The sequence below is a fragment of the Trachemys scripta genome, chromosome 4, assembly GCF_013100865.1.
Source record: "Trachemys scripta elegans isolate TJP31775 chromosome 4, CAS_Tse_1.0, whole genome shotgun sequence".
NCBI lineage: Eukaryota > Metazoa > Chordata > Testudines > Emydidae > Trachemys > Trachemys scripta.
The window spans coordinates 89,962,323-89,985,117 of NC_048301.1; the positions used below are offsets into that span (position 1 = coordinate 89,962,323).

The window sequence follows — 22,795 nt, forward strand, 5'->3', positions numbered from 1 at the left end:
AACTGAGGACCAGATCCTCAGATGGTGTAAATCTGTATAACTCCCCTGAAGCTAATGCAGCTGGAGATCTGCCCCTGAATATTTATAAGAACTGAAGATGGTGATAAGAAAAGGTGACAAGATCTTCTGTTATTTTTGGCTATATAGTGACAATATTAAAAAAAATCCCATAAATTATGCTTAGTATGCTTTTAGGAGACCAAAAATGTATATCTTTGCCAGAATAAATTGTAAACTGCACTTTAAGTGAATACAATTGGGCACAATCTATTACTTGAAGTGAAATCTTAAAAGTCTCTATACCCAGTGACTGACAAGATCCTTTTGTCCTCAAAGAATGCTCTCTGTAGAGGCACATCATGCTTCCAATAAACACTGGAGGTCCATCACGTCTTAACACTTGCAATCATGTCTTAACACTTGCAATATGACCCTTGTTAATATGTTTGAGGAAAGAAAAGCTTTTGAATGAACCACATTATTCAACATCTTTATAAGCTTCTAAGACAAGGCTGTAGTAACAAAAAACAATGTTCTGCTTCCTATTGTTAAGAGGAAGTGAAAGGAAATGAATAGACTCATTGTTCACCCTCAGAATCCCACCTGGATGGAATAATACTTATTTTAAATGAGACTGTGTCTAAATTAGCAGTGCTTCATCTGTAATATAAGGACTACTGATGGATAAGTCAAAACACTCACTTTTCAATGACTGCTTCCATGAAATTTATGACCCAAATATTTTGTATAACCACAACGAGACAGCATTAATGAAGAAATACAGATTAATGGAGATTTAACCTAGGATTTCTATATTGGAAGTGCTATGCACTTCTAACAAGTCTGAAATACAATGATCAGTATCTCTTGTGATTCAATGGGCCAACAGTAATTCCAATAAGGACAATGTAGTTATTGCAGATAATATTGGCCCTAGGTACTTGGCGAGGTGATTAAAGTTTCATTGGAAATAAATTACTTCTTTGATTTCAAGTACAGAGTCTCCAACAGAACCATTTTTAAACCACAGAGACGTAGGAATGAAACTATCTGCCACGAGCTTGTGCCCACATGCATCAGCTACTGTTGGTGGGGCTTTTGAATTGCAAATGAACAGAAAAACCTAACTAGAAAGGATGTTCAGAACCCAAACTAAGCACCCAAAAAGAAGGGGGAAAAACAAAAATCCCAGCCTGAAATGAGATATTAGATAAGAATAGCGATGTGGGAAAAATGTGTTGTTGATTTACTTCTAATCCACTCCCTTCTGAAAGCAAATGGAGTGGAGCATATATTGAGGCTGGCAAAGCAGCAGAAGCAGAACATTTGGTACAGAGATAGCACATTTGATTTCGTATTACCCGTTAGCCAGCAGCAGGCTGATCTTACAAGGGAATCCCCACAGTTATTGTACAATGACAACGAATATTCTACTAATCCTCCTCCAAAGGCTCCAGGCTTAAGACAGCACTCTTACTCAACCTCACTATTATAAATTGCTATCAGATATCAGAGGTTTCACTACAACTGGGGAGAAGATTGTTTGGGTTGGAATTAGACACAAGTATCATTATGCTGTGTGCCTCTTTGTATAACACCTGCTGCAAGTCCCTATATTCTTGTTATCACTACCACAGGTTTTAATCTTTTAACATTTGGTTTAGTGGTGCAGCAGTGAGGAAGCAATGGCCCTTTGTATTCATCACAGGCTGGCACCCAGGACTAACACCATGCTGTGCATCAGGAGATAATTAAGCTGGACAGTACCCAAGTGACACTAGATAAAGAAGCAACAGCATGTTCCTCTCACCAGCTTCAGATGATGTTAAAAACCTGCAGAGCTTGGGGCAATGGCACCCCATAGAAGCAACAATGGCCATTAACTTTCTTATTTGAGATTTCACCTTCTTTATTATATTTGATAGTTTTGCTCCAAACTGGCAGCCCATGACAGTAAACTGGAGAGATGCAACTTGAGTGAGCTAGAGTGCTCAAAAAAGCATTAGAAATTGCATTGAAAAATTATATTCATAGCATGTGCGGTGATATGCTAAGCTATACTATCACATACCACAGAGTACCTTGTTTCTATGATACATGCTATTAAACAGATAGAAGCAAGCAAAACATCCATTCCACCCTCTAATAAAATTACTTTAAAATTCTTCCTGTCAGAAAAAAGGCAAAGGGATAAAGCATATGGTGTAGCCATAAACAATAATATTGGAAATTGTATGAGCAAAGCCAAGTTATCATAGAGAACAACATCTGAAAAAAATCATTCACTAACATTAGCTGAGACTTGGTCTGTAAAAAGGGACTTGTTACTTTACTGTTATTATTTACAGCTAGTGGTTCTCAACCAGGGGTATATGTACCCCTGGGGGTATATAGAGGTCTTCCAGGGGTTACATCAACTCATCTAGTTATTTGCCTAGTTTTACAACAGGCTACATAAAAGCCATTAGTGAAGTCAGTAAACACTAAAATTTCAGACAGACAATGGTTTGTTTATACTGCTCTATATTCTATACATTGAAATGTAAGTACAATATTTATATTTCAATTGATTTATTTTATAATTATATGATAAAATGTGAAAGTAAGCAATTTTTCAGTAATAGGTTGCTGTGATACTTGTATTTTTAGGTCTGTTTTGTAAGCAAGTAGTTTTTAAGTGAGGTGAAACTTGGGGTATACAAGAAAAATCAGATTCCTGAAAGGGGCACAGTAGTCTGGAAAGGTTGAGAGCCACTGATTTATACAGCACTATAAATATGCATTTAAGTGAGCTGACTGTAGGTATTACTGCACATTGTGAATGATGCATTTTTATATTGAGGAGGAATTCTCTAAAGGAGTGATAGCACTGAAGTTACAAGGTCAGATTAATTGACTGAAAGCAATGTAGGGAGGTGCAAATTATACATCTCTTTGAGAGCTTGGGCCTTTTGGAGGAGTCACCCTGAGAAGGACAGGTGAGAATATTAGCTCTCCTCAACCCTGTTTCCTGCCAGCAGTAATGGTAACAGATTTAACTATGGAGAGGACAATATAGGAGCCTTACTGGTAGAGGCTGCTCAGAGGATGTGCTGAATCCATGCATTGTTTAACCATTCTGGCCGCATCATCTCTCCAGCAATCACCATCCCTTTTTGGCTTTCTGGAGAGGGCTGGCCCTCTTGAGGCCTTTTGGTAGAGGGGATGTTGTTGCTATTTCTCAGTGCTGTAGTCTAGCCTCTCCTCTAGCTACACCCTTAATGACAACAGCAGGGAAGTTATATGCCACTGAAGGTTATTCCCTGCTAGTAGGGTGATTCTCCTCTGCCCAGTTACATCAGCTTTCTAACCAGAGTCCAACCTGACTGTGTTAAACTTAAATTAAATATTACTTTATTACTTTCTTTCCTTTTGTTAAATTGTTTTTCAAGAGATGACCAATGACCAACTAAGAGAAAGAGATTGATAAATATGTGGTTCTCCTCTCACTTATATCAGTGAAATTCAAGAGTAATTCCAATGAAATCAGTAGAATTACAGTAGTACAGGGGTCGGCAACCTTTCAGAAGTGATGTGCCGAGTCTTCATTTATTCACTCTAATTTAAGGTTTCACGTGCCAGTAATACATTTTAATGTTTTTAGAAGGTCTCTTTCTATAAGTCTATAATATATAACTAAACTATTGTTGTATGTAAAGTAAATAAGGTTTTTAAAATGTTTAAGAAGCTTCATTTAAAATTAAATTAAAATGCAGAGGCCCCCAGACTGATGGCCAGGACCCGGGCAGTGTGAGTGCCATTGAAAATCAGCTTGCGTGCCGCCTTTGGCACGCCTGCCATAGGTTGCCTACCCCTGCACTAGTATATAGCTAGTGCAAATGAGAGGAGAAACAGGCCAGTGGCAACAGTGCTTTCTGCAACTACTATAGGGAAAAGTGGCAAGAGAAAAAGTTTTCTTATTTTATCTTCCTCTTCATGTCAATTTTTTCCCCCAGGCATTGCAATAGAGAATGTCCAAGAAGATGATTGGTCAGCATCAATTTTTTAAAAAACATTATCTAAAGTCACATTGCTGCAGTCCTTAATGGGCTATAAGACTGATTCTTTTAATTCGAAATTACTTGACTTTGATAAAAAGTAGTATCTCTTGGTACATGTACAAATGCATTGGAATTTAATATTGTAGAGCTTCAAAGAATGATAGTTTAAAGATTAATTGGAGTTATTAATATAGTGCTACTTCATATCACAGAATAAAGAAAATAACCTCAAGACAACTAATTTGTAATATTTGTGAGTTACCAATATCTGAAGATTTTTAGAATTTATATTAGATGCTGAATTCAAGGTGAGACTTTTAAAAGCACCTGAAGTGAGTTGTGAGCACAAACTGACATCCACTCAGGTGCTTCTGAAAATCCTTCCTCTTAACCACACTCTTAAATATTTTAGAATCCCATTAAAGAATAGGTCATCTATCATGCTCATCCATCTTCTTTTTAAGTTGAAATTTAATTTGTGACTCTCATTTCTATTACTGACAGAGAGACAGTTATACAAGTAGTGTGGAAGTGCAAAGGTTTTCTAAAATATAAGGGATGGTGAGGGTTCATATCTTTTTTGTACTTGGCCAGGATTACTACATCATGCCGGAGAAGATTTCTGAATCATTGATCAGAGTTTCTATCAGAAGGCATTTAGGCTTCAGTATTTCTTTTCTGGCTAAATTATGTTATTGTTGAAGACTATATTATATAACAATACTATAATAATATTAATAATCTTCAACAAATACATATAGCTTCATATTTGGAATATATATACATATTCTGAATATGAAACTGCTGTAACTTTTTTTGAATGAGCATCAAAATAAAAGTAGTGATGACAGATTTGGAAGATGATGTATTATAGCTGATTTCATATTTCCTGAATATGAATAGTTTAGTTCCTGGAAGGAGAGTTGCTTGGATAGCTATGCTTGGATTTCATATCTTCTTTAAAACAATATACAGAAACTTCAAGTGGGAATATTGTCAAATGGTGGTAGCAATGTCTTACTTGCCAGTGAAACAACATGTACCAGTGCAGTGTGATTTTTTTCTTAGTACTCTTTTTTAATATTGACAGCCTTTGTGTGACATGTTTAGAGGACTTGAATTTGACAAAATAATTGTATTAAAATATTAAAAAGTTAAAGCAGGACTCAAGTGGTACTTAGGCCATGAGCTGAATCTCTGCACAGAGTGAATTTTATCCAACGTTGATTGACTGAGTAGAATATACAACTTCCTTTAACATTAGTGGGAACTGAGGACTTAAAGCCCTATACAGCACCTTGAAATTTTACCATTACAGTATGTCACAAATATGAGTGAAACAATTCAGGAACTTGTGCACTAAAGTTTAAATTGCTCTTCACGTTCAGTAAAAGGTCAAGCATTTAGAAGTGTGTGTAAGGGCCAAAATTATAGTTTCTCCAAGGCTTCCTTTGTTAAAAGTACAATATGATGAATTCCACAAAAGCAGTATGAATGGACAAATAACCTGACCTGAGAAAGTGCCCAAGGATGACATCTACTGATGGTCATCTATCCCACCTTGCTGATGTATAGGCCAATCTTCCTCACCAGTGACAAAAGAGCAACAGGTTGTAATTGTCAGGGTTATCTGTAGCCCCAGATGTACGCATTGGGATTGTATGTCATAAATTCTACTCAGCGGGAAATGTTTTATTTTTAATCTGCTATTGACAAGTAACAGCTAGAGGTTGAGCAATAATATCTATACCTGAAGTCAATTTATAAATGTATGTATCCAGAATATCTGAGCCTTTTGCCTTTTTAGTGTGTAATCTTCTTAGTGTCTTCTGCACCTCATTGATCTCCAAGGTTCGCAAATACAAAATACTGTAGGTATCCAGCACCTCTGCCCTGAATTTAGCTTTAAAGGAGTCTCTCTTGAGGATATCAAATTATCATTCACAATACACTGTTCACCCCCAGATGTGTAATTGTTGGATGCTCTCCCTGTTTCCAAATGTATAAGCCTCAATAGGTTAGTACAGTTGTAGTTTTTAAGCTTATATTAACCATCCCATTCTTTATCTCCTAAGGTTTGTTTCTCATATTTTATTGTAGGTCGGCATTAGTAGTATTCAGATGTTTTCTCTTTTCCCTATTGCTGATCTATAGGTTTATGCATCTCAAGGTCACTTTGGAACACGTTTATACCAGACACCAGAAGCATAATCAATACAACATGCTAATATATAAACAATATCAGGTAACATAAAAATGATGCTTTAGATAAACACAGTAAACTACGCTGTTGCCCCACTACACAGAAAACAACCCTTTGCATTGTCACAGAAGAAGCCCTGCAGAATGCAGATCGGTGCAGATTGCTCCCCTAAATGCTGTCTACTGAACTTTATTTGCCACTGGGGGCCAGGAACAAGGTTCGTCTCAGTATTATCATTTGTATCACACTGCTGTGCTAGGCACTGTCTAAAGTGAGAGACAATCCCTGCTCTAAGGAGTTTACATTTTAAATAGACAAGAAAGACAACATGTGGAAGAGGAAACAGGCTCAGGGAAGTAAACTGATTTTCCCATGATCACATAGCTAGTCAGTGGTTCAGGAAAGAACAGAATGCATGTCTTCTAAGTTCCAGGCCACTTCCTTCCCCTTTGGACTAAGCTGCCTCTTCGTTTGTGAAGAATCTGTGTGAAGACTCTTTAATTGACTCAATGTAAAAAGGTGCGTGACAGCTTTAAAGTTGTACTCTATTCACTTTTCTAAGTAAACTTAAAGTAGTCACAGTAACTGGCTTAATTTAAATGATTTGAACAATCAAGATGACTTTACTCAGAGGTTTCATATGAATATATTAGATTAGGACCTGGGTCTACTTTTTCAGTTACCAAATACACTTGATTTGATAAGTGAGGCTTATATGCTTATTCCTTCTGTATCACAGTATTTTAAATGCAAACAAAAATTACAGTATCAAAATAAAATTCTGAACTCAAAATTTATACAAACATCACCAAAATATAAGCACCAAATAATAGTTACTGTATTAGACTAATAATTTTGATTTTCTTTGATTTTGAAATCTATTGTAAAAAGCAAAGATGTTAACCTTTGGAGTGTTTGCATTTATGGGACACTTGTTACATCAATGGAATTAGAACATTCAAAATGTTAACTTGCACAAAATAGGAAGTGTGAAAGTCAGGTATATAAAAAGTCATACTTAATCTATGTAACAGTTTTGTGCTAACAAAAAAGAATAAACTTACCTTGTACTGTATAAAATGGCTATCCATGTCCACCTTTTCCAAGTTTTGAAGTGTCTGGTGGTTTGTGCACTGGAAGTTGCCTGGAAATTTTGTACAAGCTTCCCAACTGAGAATAAACAAAGTCATTAAAAGATTCTTTATTGGGACTTTTTATTTAAAGTTTACATATTTTCAGATATGTTAAATGTGTGTTAACATATAATTAATACTTACAAACAGTAAAAAAAGTACAAGCAATGCTTAGTATAAGGTGTGCTAATTTAAATATTATAAATTATACACAAGCTTAAATCAAAGTTAAACCTAAAATCCAATGGACAACATTTTGACACTTTGGTCCCAGTTGTTTGGTTCACCAAATTGTACTTGGTGCAAGGAACCCAAAGGAGTAGAGAAAAGATGGTTTTATACTACTTTTGCTCTCTCCTGATCAGAGACCATTCATGGACTAATTTGACCCCTCGTGCAACTTAAAGCAGTTCCAAGACTGCTCTTAATGATGGCAGGAGTAATGGTCATTTCAACATCCAGGAATCACTGGAGTACAGCAACACTCCAACCACATTCTATCTCTTAGGCTAGGTCTACACTACCCGCCTGAATCGGCGGGTAGAAATCGACCTCTCGGGGATCGATTTATTGCGTCCCGTTGGGACGCGACAATCGATCCCCAAATCGGCGCTCTTACTCCACCAGCGGAGGTGGGAGTAAGCGCCACCGACAGAAAGCCGCAGAAGTCGATTTTGCCGCCGTCCTCACAGCGGGGTAAGTCGGCTGCGATACGTTGAATTCAGCTACGCCATTCACGTAGCTGAATTTGCGTATCTTAAATCGACTCCCCCCTGTAGTGTAGATGTACCCTTAGTCACATTTCTAACACACCACCTACACTGTGAGCTGTACAGTGGGGACAGTGAGGGTGATGCTGACCCAACTTTGCTGGCTCATTGCCTGAAGGGGAATCCTTGGTTGCCCTGATTGTTAGGGGTTTTGCCATTGACTTCAACAAGACCAGGATTTGACCCAATATTTGTAAAAAACACAATTTTTGTGTAATGGGAGTAGATTAAAAGGACAACAAAACTGTGCGCATTTTCCTTTGTTATATGAAAAGGAGATGTTACCCCGTACTGATATAAAATCAGAAATAAAATCTGCCCTGATCTACACATTTTTTAAGTTTACATGATTATATAAATGTTTAAGCTTACGTATTCATACACTTTAGACATCCCACACATAAAAGTTGCCCATATGCTGCAAGACTCCCTATTTCCCTGTCCCTCCTATCTCATCCAAGCAACAGTGGTTATATAAAGGACAGCAGGATCTGGAGGCTACAGTGAAATGGAAGCTGTAGCTAGGGCCTTTCCAAGAGAGGTACCAGTACTTACCCTGGTGAATCTTAACAATTCTGCAGAAGGCAGAAAGGTGGGCAGTACCAACAGAGAATAAAAGAGGAACTAATTTGATAGGCTGCTATTATTAAGGAGTAGGGATTGGGAGGCAGGCTGCAGAATCAGCAGAGTGAAGAGCATTTTTGATTGTGACAGTTAGTCCTAATTAGAATTTTTAAATTGATATGCACATGTAATGGTGGAAATATAGGCTCTGATTTTGCAGACATTTATGCACTTGAGTAGCCTTGATCATGGGAGTAACCTCTTTAATTGAATGGGACTACTCACATGCTTAATGTTATTTACTCATGTGCATAACTGTTTCCAGTAAGGAAGCCTGGAATATGAAATTTACATAAAGTTTTGAAAAATGCACAAGCAGCTATTTAGCTGACTACTTTTATTTTCAACATTTTAACATGTTAAAATGAAATGTTTAATAGGTAAATGTTTTAAAATGCATTTTAGCAAATGTAAAAGCAAAGTCTTTTATTTATATTTCAATAAACTAAAATATATTAGTGACTAAACCATTGGTGGATTAGGGTTTTGTGGGGCCCCTGGGCCAGAGCAAGTGGGGGCCCCTTCCCACCCCTTCTGCCTGCAGTCCCCCGTCCCCTGCCCCAGCACTCCTGCCAGGAAAATGGGGTTAGGGCGAGGGGCTTGCCCCACCTGCCTGGCATTCCTGCCGGGGAATGAGGGAAGCAGGGTCGGGGAGCAGGGGCTTGCCCCAATCCACCCGCCTGCCCATTGCTGCAGCCAGGGAATGGGGTAAGGGCACAGTGGCTTCCCGAACTCGTCTGGCACTCCAGCTGGAGAGCAGGGTCGGGGCAAATGGGCTTGTTCTGCTCCACCTGACCGCACAGTGCTCCAGCCTGGGAGTGGGGGCGCCCATTTTTCCTGAGCCCCGCAATTGACCAGGGTCTCATGGCACAGGGCCTGTTGGCCCAGTGGCTCATTCGCCACTAGACTCAACACTTCTTTATTGAAATTACCCATTAAACTGTTGCAGAAAAAACAGGGATAACAGCCTCCTACTTATTTTAGTCACATCTTTTAAAATTTGAAGGATGAGGTATAATAAATTATTTTTTTTATAACTATTGAAATCTCATGAAGAGCTGATGATGAAGTACTGATGTGTTGTACTGTGCACTGAAATAATGTTATAAATTGTCACATTTATAGGAAGATTTGCAGACTAGCTTTTCAATATTTTAATCATCCTCTATAGTTCTCCATTTCTTTCTCTGTAATATTGGGTTTAGGGTTTCAGAGAACTTTGAAAAAACAGAAGTTAATATACTTGTCACATCCAGGCAGCAGATCAACATTAGGATCCAGAAGAGTTTTATAAATAACTGTGATACCATCCTTTTCAGCGGCAGTCACTTTGTCAAAGGTCAAACTTAGAACACGGTTTAAGGGAGACCTGAAAAATGGAAATAAAATCAAAGCTGACCTTTCTGAAACAAAATCAAACAGCTTCAAAAACAATAATGAGATTATACATACAAAGGCAGTGAACATAATGGAAATGCTGTTGAAAGAACGAAGACAGAAAATATTAAAACCCACTGCATTTTATATGTTGGAAAGAACCTTAGTAATCTAGTAGCCACACTCTGGCTTTAGTCTTTTAGTTCAGGTGCTTTCATCTCAGATACTAATTCTCTCCCCAGCCATCTTCTTGTCTTTATTAACCTATAGGTTATGGACAGCAACCAAATTGAATTAGTCTTGTAATATTAGCTCTTCTACTGGAATAAATAACAATTTGGGGAGAAAGAAATCAGTATTATGATCAGCACCCAGGTAATCATCTAAGGATAATTGAAGAACACAGCTACCACTCTGAAACCTGAAAACTGTAGATTAATGTTCATGAACAATAACTAAATAATATAAATATATTTTGATAAAACAGAGACAAATTATGTATTATTTTGTCAAAATATAATAATAAATACTAGTTTGTTTAATTAGCTGAACCTTGATGGGAGAAATCCAGTGAGGTCTGTGATCAATAGATCAACCTTTAAACGGATATATTCCTTTATAGGTCTCATAGTTGTAAGCAACATTACATTAAAATATAATAAAGCATGAATAATTTACACATTTATACTCTTATTAATAAAGTTTCTTTTAAAGGCACACAGTCAACTTTTAAAATCCTATTTCCATATTAATATTTTTACTTACAAGTAACAGCTAGAATAAGTAAATTGAAATAAATTAGAGATAAATATATTTTCTCTCTTTCTTTTCTAATTTGTTTACTTTGTGCATTTGATAGCACTTTTGTATATTCATAGTTTCATTGTTTCCACTGTACAGTCAATCAATTTCCCGTTGTTCATTTGGGTCTTTTACACAGCAACAAAGGAAAAAACACATTCAGATAATCAGAGATCCTAGCTAAGGGTCTGTGGTTTGTATGGGTTTTTTTTTAACGTAAGAGGTATTCAGGGGGCAGGTCAAATTCACTAAAATGCTTTTATTTCATTTTGGTGAAATTAACCAGTTGTGAGTTGTCAATGTCACTTTAAACAAAGAAAACAGTAATACGCTGAACAACAATTCTAAAAATGTGTCAAAACACACGTGTAACGAAATGTATGTTATTTGCATATTCTCCTACTCTGCTTTTGAGGGACGCAGGAGTTTGAGAAATTAAAAAAAGCAAAATTATTTTTAAAATCAGACCAATATAAATTTCAATTGTTATTTATCATGTTAAATCAGACCAATATAAATTTCAATTGTTATTTATCATGTTGTAGTTTATTATCCATTGTTACTGAAATTATTAAATACTCTACTCCATTAACTTAAAGCTGGCAATTTGAAGATGTATAAAAGAATGGCTAAGAGAACCCATTTTCTGGAACATTCACTAAAAACAATGGTTGTATTTTCTGTTTATTCCAAGAATGACCCCAGTGACAAGTTATCAGTTTTGGGTGAAACAGTTATATACAAGAATTATTTGTACAGAAATTTAATCTGTCATAATACATAGGAAAAGCGAAATGTCATCAATAAACTACTCAATTACTTTTTCAGATTGCGCTGTACATCCAGAGACTTGCCATAAATCTGACATAACCCTGTTCCCAGCAGAGTAGAAGTGTAAAGAATTAGTATTAAAAGAAAAAATAGATTTTTGTTTGCTAAAGGAAAAAGTAGAGAATTTGAATAGGTATTCATCACAAGACTGTATTCTTATCTGCTGCTGAATACGTACAAGTAAATAGGAGCTCTATGCAAAACATTACATATGAAGTTTATATTATGTCTTGTATATTTTACAGTTTTCTGACTGTACAGCAAATTTTATTATTACTATTAATAATATATTCTATGGCAGAGCCCAAACCCCAGTCAGAATAGGAGTCTCATTGTGCTAGTGACGGTTCAAGCACAGATGTCAAAGAGAAGAAGATAAAGAAACTGCTTCCTTGACAATAATCAATGGAAACAGTAAACTGTTTTAAAAGCTTGTAAAATCATGCTAAAATGCTGGAAATAGCTCATTAAGTTTCAAAATATAAGCCCCCAGAAAATCTCATAATAAAACAGTAAAACAGACTGAAGTATTGATAAATGACTATCTGATGAAGTGGGTTCTAGCCCACGAAAGCTTATGCTCAAATAAATTCGTTAGTCTCTAAGGTGGCACAAGGATTCCTCATTTTTTTTATTCAATTATTGACTTCAATGGGAGTTTTGCCTGGATTTGTCTCATAGTGTTTTACCAGTCTGAATACAGGAAATACTTAGCCCAAATAGTTAGAAAATGCCAACAGTAAGTCTGTGTTTTGTAGGATTCTAAATAAATATCATGGCCTTGACTAGCTAAGAATTAGGAGCCAGATCTGAAAATATATTTAGATGCTTAAAGGTGTGGATACGCATCTAATGGGACTCTCAAAAGCACCTACCTAACTCCCTTTGATTTCAATGGAATTTAGCTCCTGAGCACTTCTGATAATCCTGTTATGCACCTAATTGCATCTTTAGGCACCTAAATACCTTTAAAAACATGTGACTATGTGACTTATTCTCATTTAAAAACAATATTCCAATTAATGTTATTCATTGGATTAGTCTAATTTTCTCTTTCTTCTTCTTTATCACTTTGTCCATTTCAAAATAAAAAATCTGATGTCACCATAGATTTAATCAAATTATTCACCTTTAATCTGCTTCTAAGTAACTACAAAAGGTACTTAGTAAACTATTCAATAATTGCTAGCACTTCGGAAGTTATCACTGATTCCAAGTATGCAGCTTTATTCTAGTCACAATGTAATTAAATTGTCTTCAAGGTTGCTAGTGATAAAACTCACAATATATTTAGCAAGTGTTCTGTAAATTATTTGGGCTAAAACATGTTTAAGTACTTTTTATTTAAAAGTCTGTTGAGACCTGTTGAGATTTTCTGCAATGTGTTAAACATGTTGAACATTATCTTCAAATCAGTGTTCCAGGTATTCTTTACACTTCTGAATTTACAGTAAGTTTACTGCATTAACATCACAGCCTCTCACAACTTGGGCTTAGTTACGATCAAAATAATTATCTTGCTCTTGTATTTTTCACAGGCTAATGAACAAAACTGGATTACTAAACACCATATATTTACAATTATCTTTCAGCATTTTATTGCTGTATTGATTTGCAATTACCAGCCATAATGATTGTTCAGTTCTTCTGAACAAAAATGATCAAAAATCCTAAACTCAATTCTACCTGGTTATAGTTTAACCACAAGAAAGCATCACATTATATTAACTTAATTGAGAAAGTAATCTTCAATTGCTAATACAGTACAACAATGAGCTTAAGGTCCTTGACAACCAGTTTTAGACATGATCCCAGATGTGTCCTGTCAATACACATAATTTCACAATAATTCAACAAGATCTCAACAGGCTAGCACAGCAGTGAATAAATTTGTAGTGCAGCCACTTTTTCCTCAGGAAATAATATTTTTTTTCTAGGAATTAACAAATCTAAAAACTTAAGCACCCCTCAAACATCTCCAGAAATTATTAGGAGATAACACAACCAAAGTATATCCCTTTTAAAAAACTTTGGTAGGCCAGTCTTTACAAGCTTTACCAATTTATCTTTCACTCTACCATCATTGGTGCTTAAGAGGTTAAGACTTTATTTGTGAAAACAGACAGAGGTAGTGGGGAATCATGTTGTCTACTGCTTCATAAATCTTGCTTAAGATCCTTTTCAATTACCATCCATTTCTCCTTTAAAAAGGGACAAAAAAATAGAGGAGTGGAAACAGGTCAGGGCAGTCTGTGACAATGACAATGTGATGGGCTTGGACCCCCTGTGGTGTTTCCATCTGCTATCATTAAGGTGACTATTCAGACATGAAAAAATCCCTCTTGCTGTGCTGACAGGCAGACATCAAGAACTATGACAAGGCATTAAGACAGAAAGTCAGAGACAGAGATGTCATATTCCACAAACAATACTGCCTCAAACAAGACCTCTGAAATTTTCTTGGAATTTAAAATAAAAATAAAAGGGGTTTTACCTGGAGGTTATCAAACTTCCTCTTACATTAGTTTGACAACGAAAAGATTGTTGACTGTCACACAGATAAACATTTAGCTCTTACCTGTAATCTTTACCATAAGAAACCCAAATTTTTTGCTCATTCTTCAGTAAAAGTGGGTTTTTAATTTCTTGTCCTTTCTCATCAAAAAGCCGGGCAGGAATAAGATTGAGGCCTGTTGGTTTGAAGTCTGCTGAGTATTGTAGTTTTTCGTGAATCATATGCAGCAGCTGGCAAGGACAAAGCAAGCAAATAAAGAAACTAAAAATGTAAACATCTGTAATAAATTGTTTGTACTCCATAACAAATGAAGTCCAAACAAATGATAATTAAATTCATATAGAATGTTAAAAGAAGTGTGAAATGACTGCAATGTTTATCTCAGTGTAAAATAACAAAATGAGCACAGGCTTTTAACCAGCAGGGGGTGCAACAGGATTATGATTGAGCTCTGACCCTTTGGCACAGAAACTGAAAGCAGATGTGACAGTTGTACAGAACAAGCATTTAGCTTCTACATACTATAACAGCTCTCTTTATAAAGGTTATGTTTTTCCTGCCCACATTTGGAGCTACATTTTGCTCATGTTTTTACTGAGCTTGTTCAAGTTTTACAATGACTGCTCTCCAACCTCCTGCCAAACCATAGGTGATCAATAGCTGAACAATAATATTGCAAGCCTCATTTAACAATTTCTGTACTGTGTCTGTTAACTTGCCCCTGCCAGAATAGCCATAATTAGCACCTCTGTGAATATAAGATTTTTATGTATTGCATTGTTTCTTTTTTAGAAATTGGTTCTCATCTCCATTTCTGAACTTTATTTGATTTTACATGACTGCACTTCGGTCTTCATTTCTGCTATGTAGTCAGGGCCTTTCCAAATTGCTGCACCTTCAAGCTCAGTTCTGCAGCAAACATTACTGGACTGCAAATTCTGTTGGCAATTTCATGGCAAAGTGATGGTTCCCCTGAATATTATAGTCACTTCATTCCACTCCCCCTCCCTTTCATCACTCTGCCTACAGAAAAGCACTTTCCCTGCACAGACACTCACATTCTGTGTTCCTTGCCAGCTCCTGCCATTAAACACAACATAGAATTGCTCCTTTAGCACCTATTGGAGACACTAAAGATGCATGCTCATTATGGAGGCAGGCAGGGGAAGCCAGAGCATGAGATAAAAGTTCTCAGTAACTGCTTATTCTTAATACCAAATTATGCATTTAAGCACTTTTTTTTACTTGTCTGATTTGAGTAGGCTGGGGAGAAGGAAGAACTAAAAGTATGTGGCAAATAAGGGGGTGACTAAATACTTGGTAAACAGTGGACCCTGGTTAATGTACTTGGAGATCTTTGTCGATATTTTCCAAACTTGCACATTGACTAGTTTCACCATCTACTAAAACAGGAAATCCGGCAGTTCAGGTGGGACTTTTAATAGAGGGTAGCTGAGAATTTTTATTGAAAGATGAAGGAAATCCCATAAGTTTAAAAAACATTTAATTATTGTTTATATTGTAAATACTGGATAAAAACAGTTTTTTTTATTGTAGGTGACTTGTAGCTGAATTATTGACCTGTCTGCCAGTTATCCTTAGGCATAGATGAAATAAGCATCCAGAGATTGATTCTTAGTTACACTGAAACTCCTTTTACACAGCTCTGGCATTGTAAAGAGATCTTAATGTGAGAATAAATTATATTTACACTTAATTTAAGGCCTCTCTACACTGCCAGAGGAATGTAAAGGGTTTTTAGTGTTAATAAGAATAAGGTCTGTAAAGTTTATTATATTTAACTTCTGTCTGCTGTTTTAACGTAAAAGTTTAAAGTTATTCACAGAACTACGGAAAGTGCAGTCTCCTCTGCAAAAACTCATAGGACACATGAACTGGGTGCAGTAGGAGCATTGAAGTCTACAGCATTTAAGCCATTCTTCTAAGGGTACATCTACACTACCCGCCGGATCGGCGGGTAGCAATCAATCTATCAGGGATCAATTTATCGTGTGTAGTGTAGACGCGATAAATCGATCCCCGATCGCTCTCCCGTCGACTGCTGAACTCCAGCTCGGCGAGAGGCAGAAGCAAAGTCGACGGGGGAGCGGCGGCCGTGGATCCCGTGCCACTAGGATGCGAAGTAAATGATTCTAAGTTGATCTAAGATACGTCAACTTCAGCTACGCTATTCTCGTAGCTGAAATTGCGTATCTTGGATCGATGCCCCCCCCCGCAGTGTAGACCAGGCCTAAGAGAAGATGCTGCTCTATCTAGAAGCAATTTGGAGTGGTCTCTGGTTGTGCTGGAGAGGTGATCATTGAGTACAGATAATTTAACATGACAAAATGCATAGACATTGGCATGGACACTTTGCCGTAAGTGTAGATACATAACCTGTGTGTACAGACACTGCAAGCCTCCTAGCACAGAAATAAATTACTATGTAGACAGTGAGGCACTGCTTACACAAGAAGAGTAAAGACAGACTCCTCTGCACAGGAGGTAGGATAAATGAGATGAGGGAAGCCACATGATGCATGAAACATGGAAACATACCCTCTCGCCATGCAACGTTGTACTCTGGGCACATGCCTAAACTACCACTGTGTTATAGGGACATCACATTGGACCCTTTTTAATACAGCAACTGCACTGGAACCCACCAAAGTTAATACAAATGTTATTTAACCGCCAAAATTGGAATTTCAGGGATGCAGGATGGAAGATGAAAAAAAAACCCATATAGCAGTTTGCCAATTTTGCTTGGGAAAAATCCCTTTCAGATTCCAAACAACATTCGGTGATCAGCCTAGCTCCCAGCATTATAAGTTATCAAGCTCACCAGATAAGGAAAGGGTGAAGAGGATAGGTCTGGAACAAAGTCCAAAATGGCTTCTCGACAGCAACAACAAACAGAATTCCCTCCCTCCCACCACCAGGCAAGACACAATCAGCTGACCCATCATGGCCCAGTGGCCAATGGCAGCAGAAGTGGGCAGAACTGTCTCCATTACCTGGATACCATGTGGCAAAGAGGGAAGGCGGTGGGACTAAGGGAGGGCGGAGGGAAACAAGAAAGAAGTGGCACCTTTCCCCTCACCTATATACACACTCTGCAGGCCATCAGGAGGGGGAGGAAAAGAGGTGAAAATAAGCGGGTGCGGTCCAGTACAGTGTACCGGCAAGAGCCGGTATGCCGTGCTGGACCAGACCAGCTTCCCCAGGCTGGTGATTTATAGGGCCCGGGGCGCTTGAAATAAATAAATAAATACATGAAATAAATACTACTGAGAATTGTGCAATTATAGGAAACTTTAAATTTCCAGATATAGATTGGAGTACAAGTTCTTACTAATAGTAGGGCCCAGATTTTCTTGGATGTGATAGCTGACGGATTTCTTCATCAAACACACACCGACCCAACAAGAGTTGATGCCACCTTAGATTTGGTATTGGTGAGTAGTGAAGATGTCATAGAAGAACTGGTTTGTAGGGGACAACCTTAGTTCAAGTGATCAGAGCTAATTCAGTTTAAACTAAATGGAAAGATAAACAACAATAGATCTTCAACTACGGTCATTGATTTCAAAAGGGCAAACTTAAAAAAATGAAAGGTATTAGTTAGGGAACTGGAGTGGACTGAAGAACTCAAGGATCTGAATGTGGAGGAGGCTTGGAATTACTTTTTCAAACTTGCAGGTGGTATCTGAAGTCTGCATCCCAAGCATGGGGAAAAATTCATAGGGAAGGGTTGCAGACCAAGCTGGATGAGCCAGCATCTCAAGGTCATTAAGAGAAAGCAGAAATCCTAAAAAGAATAGAAGATGGGATGGATCATGAAGGAAAGCTACCTCTTGGAGGTCAGAAAGTGTAGGGGGAAAGTGAGAACTGCCAAAAGCCAAGCAGAGTTGGACCCAGGGATGGCTCTATGTTTGTGGTCATGCAGATTCGGCGGCGTTTCTGCGGGTGATCTGCCGGTCCCGCGGCTTCGGCGTACCTGCCGCCGAACTGCAACCGAAACCGTCGGACTGGCGGACTTCCCACAGGCACGTCGCCGAAGGCCACCTGACTGCCGCTCTCACAGCGACCGGCAGGCTGCCCCCCACGGCTTGCCATCCCAAGCACGCGCTTGCTGCGCTGGTGCATGGAGTTGCCCCTGGTTGGACGTAGCAAAGGGAATTAAAACCAATATTAAAAAGTTCTATAGCCATATAAATAAAAAAAAACAAAAACAAGGAAAGAAGTTGGGAAACTGCCTACAGTGGCATGTAGCTGATCTGTAACTACTAGTAGCAAATATCCCCAATGGCTGGTGATGGGACACTAGATGGGGAAGGCTCTGAGTTACTACAGAGAATTCTTTCCTAGGTGTCTGATTGTTGGGTCTTGCCAGAATGTGCAGGGTCCAACTGACCACCATATTTGGGGTCAGGAAGGAATTTTCCCATGGATCAGATTGGCAGAGACCCTGTGGGGGTTTTTGCCTTCCTTTGCAGCATGGGGCATAGGTCAATTGCAGGTTTAAACTAGAGTGAATGGTGAATTCTCTGTAACCTGAAGTCTTTAAATCATGAACTGAGAACTTCAGTAACTCTGCCAAAGGTTATGGGTCTGTTACAGGAGTGGGTGGGCGAGGTTCTGTGGTCTGCAATGTGCAGGAGGTCAGACTAGATGATCATGATGGTCCCTTCTAATCTCCAAGTCTATGATTCTATGAGTCTATCATGCATGCCGAACAGTCTGTTTTTCCCAGCCAAAGATAGGAGTTAGCTGGGCTGAGGGAAATTTACAAAAGCCAACAAGGAAAGATGAAGGTGAAGAAAGACCCAGAGGTAGAGGCCTTTTTGTTTTTTTTACCCTTTACTCTACGTGTTTTGTATCTTTGGGGGAAGGAATAAAAATTCAATAAATAATGCTTTGTTTTGAAGATACTGTTTTCCAATCACTTTAATCAATTTGCTCAGCACAGGTACCAACTGAAGCTGGGCCTGTGGCATTAATATGGTTGGGAAACCAGAGTAATTGGATCATGTCATACTGCCCAGTGTGAAGTGCAGGAAGCTAAGCATGTCCTGTAAGGGGTGCAGTCCAGAAGAACTAAAAGGGGGCTAAGGTGCAGATCACTCTGTATCCATTACAGGGTTTTTCTAATAGGGTCCTGCAGAGATCTATTATTAGCCCATTGTTATTCAATATTTTTAGCAATTATTTGGAAGAAAATAAAAAAATCATTGCTGATAAAAATTTGCCAATGACATAAAAATTGGTGGAGCAGTAAATAAAGATAGTGACAAGTCCAGTTTACCGAGCACTCTGGATCATTTGGGAAACTGAGCTCATTTGAAAAGTATGCATTTTACTACATACATCCAGGTGTGAAAGTAGGCTGGTATGGGCCGGTACAGCATACCGGTAAGAAGCCGGTACCAGCCCCTATGCAGCCGACATTAAAGCACTGCCGGAGGGGGGCCATGCTGCAGCTTCCGGGAGCCATGTGGAGCAGCCCTGGACCCTGCACCCCAGCTGGAGCGCCAGAAAGGGGCCATGCTATGGCTTCGGGGGGGCGATGCTATGGCTTCGGGGAGCCAGATGGAGTGGCCCCCGACCCTGCTCCCTGGCTGGAGCACCAGAGGGGGGCCATGCCGCGGCTTCCCAGAGCCACGTGGAGCGGCCACCAACCTTGTTCCTTGGCTGGAGCGCCGGAGTGGGGCAAGCTCCAGACCCTACTCGAGGGCTGGCTTAAAACGGCTGGTGGGCTAGATCCGGCCCAAGGGCCATAGTTTGCCCACCCCTGCTGTAGCTCAACCAGAAGTTATGGGCTTGAAGTAAGAATTACTGGGTGAAATTCTATTATTTGTGTTATGCAGCTCAGACTGGATTATCATAATGGTCCTTTCTGTCTTTAAAATCTATGAATTTTTAACAACTGGTGATGATGCTTAAAATAAATCTCAGTTAAATGAGTTGCTACTTTCAGTCCAGGTGCTATGAAAGGAGTATTCTCGTGATAAGACTACCATCACAATTTCACACTCAAGGCCCAGTGTCTGTCTTAGCGACGTTCACAGCCCTAGAGTAGCCAGGTCACTGGCTGCCACCAATATTATAACACTGTGTCATGCAGCACAGCTCTGAGCCCATCTAACAGATGCAATACTTCAGTACTTAAAACAGTGCTAGAAGCCAGCAAACTGTGTACACTAGGGCTCACAATGTTGCTAATACTGACACAGCTGAACCAGTTTTAGCAGTAGTGGGAATTTTTTAAGAATCTCCCTAGTGAAGTCAGACCTCTGTTGGCAGCCTTAGCAAAGAGATCAAGGAATATATGTGTATGTGCAGTGAATTGACCTCTCACCCACAAAATAGGACTGAAGAATTGTGGCAAGGCAGTGCCAGTATCACAACTTGAATTTACTACAAATACATCTTCTCATAACAGACAAATCCTCTGTCTGGGACATGATTGTTCAGTTACCATGCCCATAGCAAAGAAGCATCCATTTATAGAATTCTTAGTGCCCCACATATTCCTCTCATATGAGCCTGGGAACTACATCATAGCCGAATATAGGGAACTTCCAAGACTTGTAAGAACCCTAATCAATTAGAAAAATATTAAATTACGTACATGGATCAGAATAAACAAGGTCAGAGGATTCTTCTGTTATAAGAAGACATTTATAGTAAGATCAAATTGGCTATTCTCACACAGAGGGAATCCTCTGGTCTGAGAATTGATAGTTGGGGAGTACATGGAGCAGTCCAACCATGAAGAACAGTGGGAGTAAAGAGCAGCATGAAATAAAGGAACAGTGAGGAATGGCAATCTTGAGGACCTATTGATCAAATGCAGCATTTGAAGAAGAAGCCATATCCACTTTGTAGTGTTTGGTGAAAGAACATAGATGTTGCCAAGTAGCTGCACTCCAGATCTCCTCAAAAGATAGTCTATTTGTTTTCCCTACATTATGTCTATTTGTGAGTGTACACCATCTTAGAATTGTTAAATCCCCTCATACCGTATGAGACAGATAAATTAATGTATGGGTGACATTATGCATGATCACAAACTGTTACGCTTTTTTTAGCATGGTAGAGATGACAAGCAACCAGAAATGTATATTTGCAGCTTGTGTGAATGCTACAAGTTCTATTATTTCTACATTATTAACATACTGCTATTACTTTGTTTTATAAGGGATCAGACATATTGACAGTTACAGTATGTACCAAAAAACAACTGACTGAGAATAGACAAGCACAAGATTTAGTGATCATTTGTAGCTGAGAGAAATCATAAATGTACAAGATAGACAGACAGAAAAAACTGACCAGGTTGTATTGCATTTAGAAATCTTAGTGAGACTTGGTGGAGTTGTAAAATTATTGATCATAATAGCACAGGTCATAGACACTCTGTATGAAAGCAACTGCAAAAGGGAACAAACTGTTCCACAAAGGAGCCAAATGGAATGGAGCTAAAAGCAGAAGTTCTGAACTTGAACAAACAACACAACAGGGTGTTAAATGGCCTTTCAGGTAGGACAGAGATTTTGCACATGCTGGTTCTGTTAGAAACCACTTTGTTTGTACAAGGAATAAACAAAGGTAATACTGCAAGGGATAAATCCACTGGTTCCTACTCAAGATCAGGCTGCTGATAAAGGTAGATCAACCCAGCATGTTTGGACTACTAATGATCTACTGGCTAGAAATGCCAGTATAAACAGGCATCAGTAAGTAACCCATGTTTCCCTGTAAAGGTGATAACATGCATGGATGTTGTCAATCTACTTCGGAGAGCCCTTCCTTTGTGTAAATGTCATCATTGTATCTCAGAATTCTGAGTTCAGTCAGTAGTATATCATTAATGTAGGGAAATGTCTACAAATAAGCATGGGGAAAGTATAAATCTATGCTGCATAATAGTCTGGGGTATACTGCTAAACCTCAGAGTCTGAGATATAGGGAGAAGATACTTAGGCTCTATGGCATTCTCAATACTCACCAACCAAAACTACAAGAGTCCAACTTTTCTGAACAAAAATTGAAATCTTAATATTTTTATTGCTTAATACTTTAAGATAAAAAGAGATCTAAACTTACCCTCTCCATCATAACGCTGGGTTGATTCCTACAGTTATTCTCCATCTCTTTTTTGGTGATATAAACTAGGATCTCCCCTGTGTCTTTGCCATTTTCATACACCTGAAAAATAAGTGATTAAATTCAAGTTAATTGTGCTATAGAAACCAACAAAGTATTGGTAGCCACTGATTCTGTCCCCAACACTCTGGGTTACATTACTGAGAACTTTCAACATTTCTTTGAAGCTTCTTCTTCATTTTAATTAAAGGCCAGGAGGGATTGGGACAATATCAATGGCTGTCACCAAAGACTGAAAAAGGTGATACGATCACTTGAAAATTTAGTTCACGTCTATGTATTGTATTAATATTCGGGCCAGTGAGCTTGGGAAAAAATATAGGTGATTC

The 22,795-nt window shown here is 38.3% G+C and overlaps 1 protein-coding gene across 1 annotated transcript in view; it reads right to left on the bottom strand.

Moving 5' to 3' along the window:
• DCDC1 (doublecortin domain containing 1) overlaps positions 1–22,795 on the bottom strand; it is a 420,863-nt gene that overhangs the window by 199,923 nt on the left and 198,145 nt on the right. Inside the window, exons 11-14 of the mRNA XM_034769879.1 lie at positions 22,407–22,508; positions 14,358–14,524; positions 10,014–10,139; positions 7,308–7,413 (exon numbers count right to left, since the gene is read on the bottom strand). Of these exons, the coding sequence (XP_034625770.1) occupies positions 7,308–7,413; positions 10,014–10,139; positions 14,358–14,524; positions 22,407–22,508 (501 nt within the window). The remainder of the gene's footprint in view (positions 1–7,307; positions 7,414–10,013; positions 10,140–14,357; positions 14,525–22,406; positions 22,509–22,795) is intronic.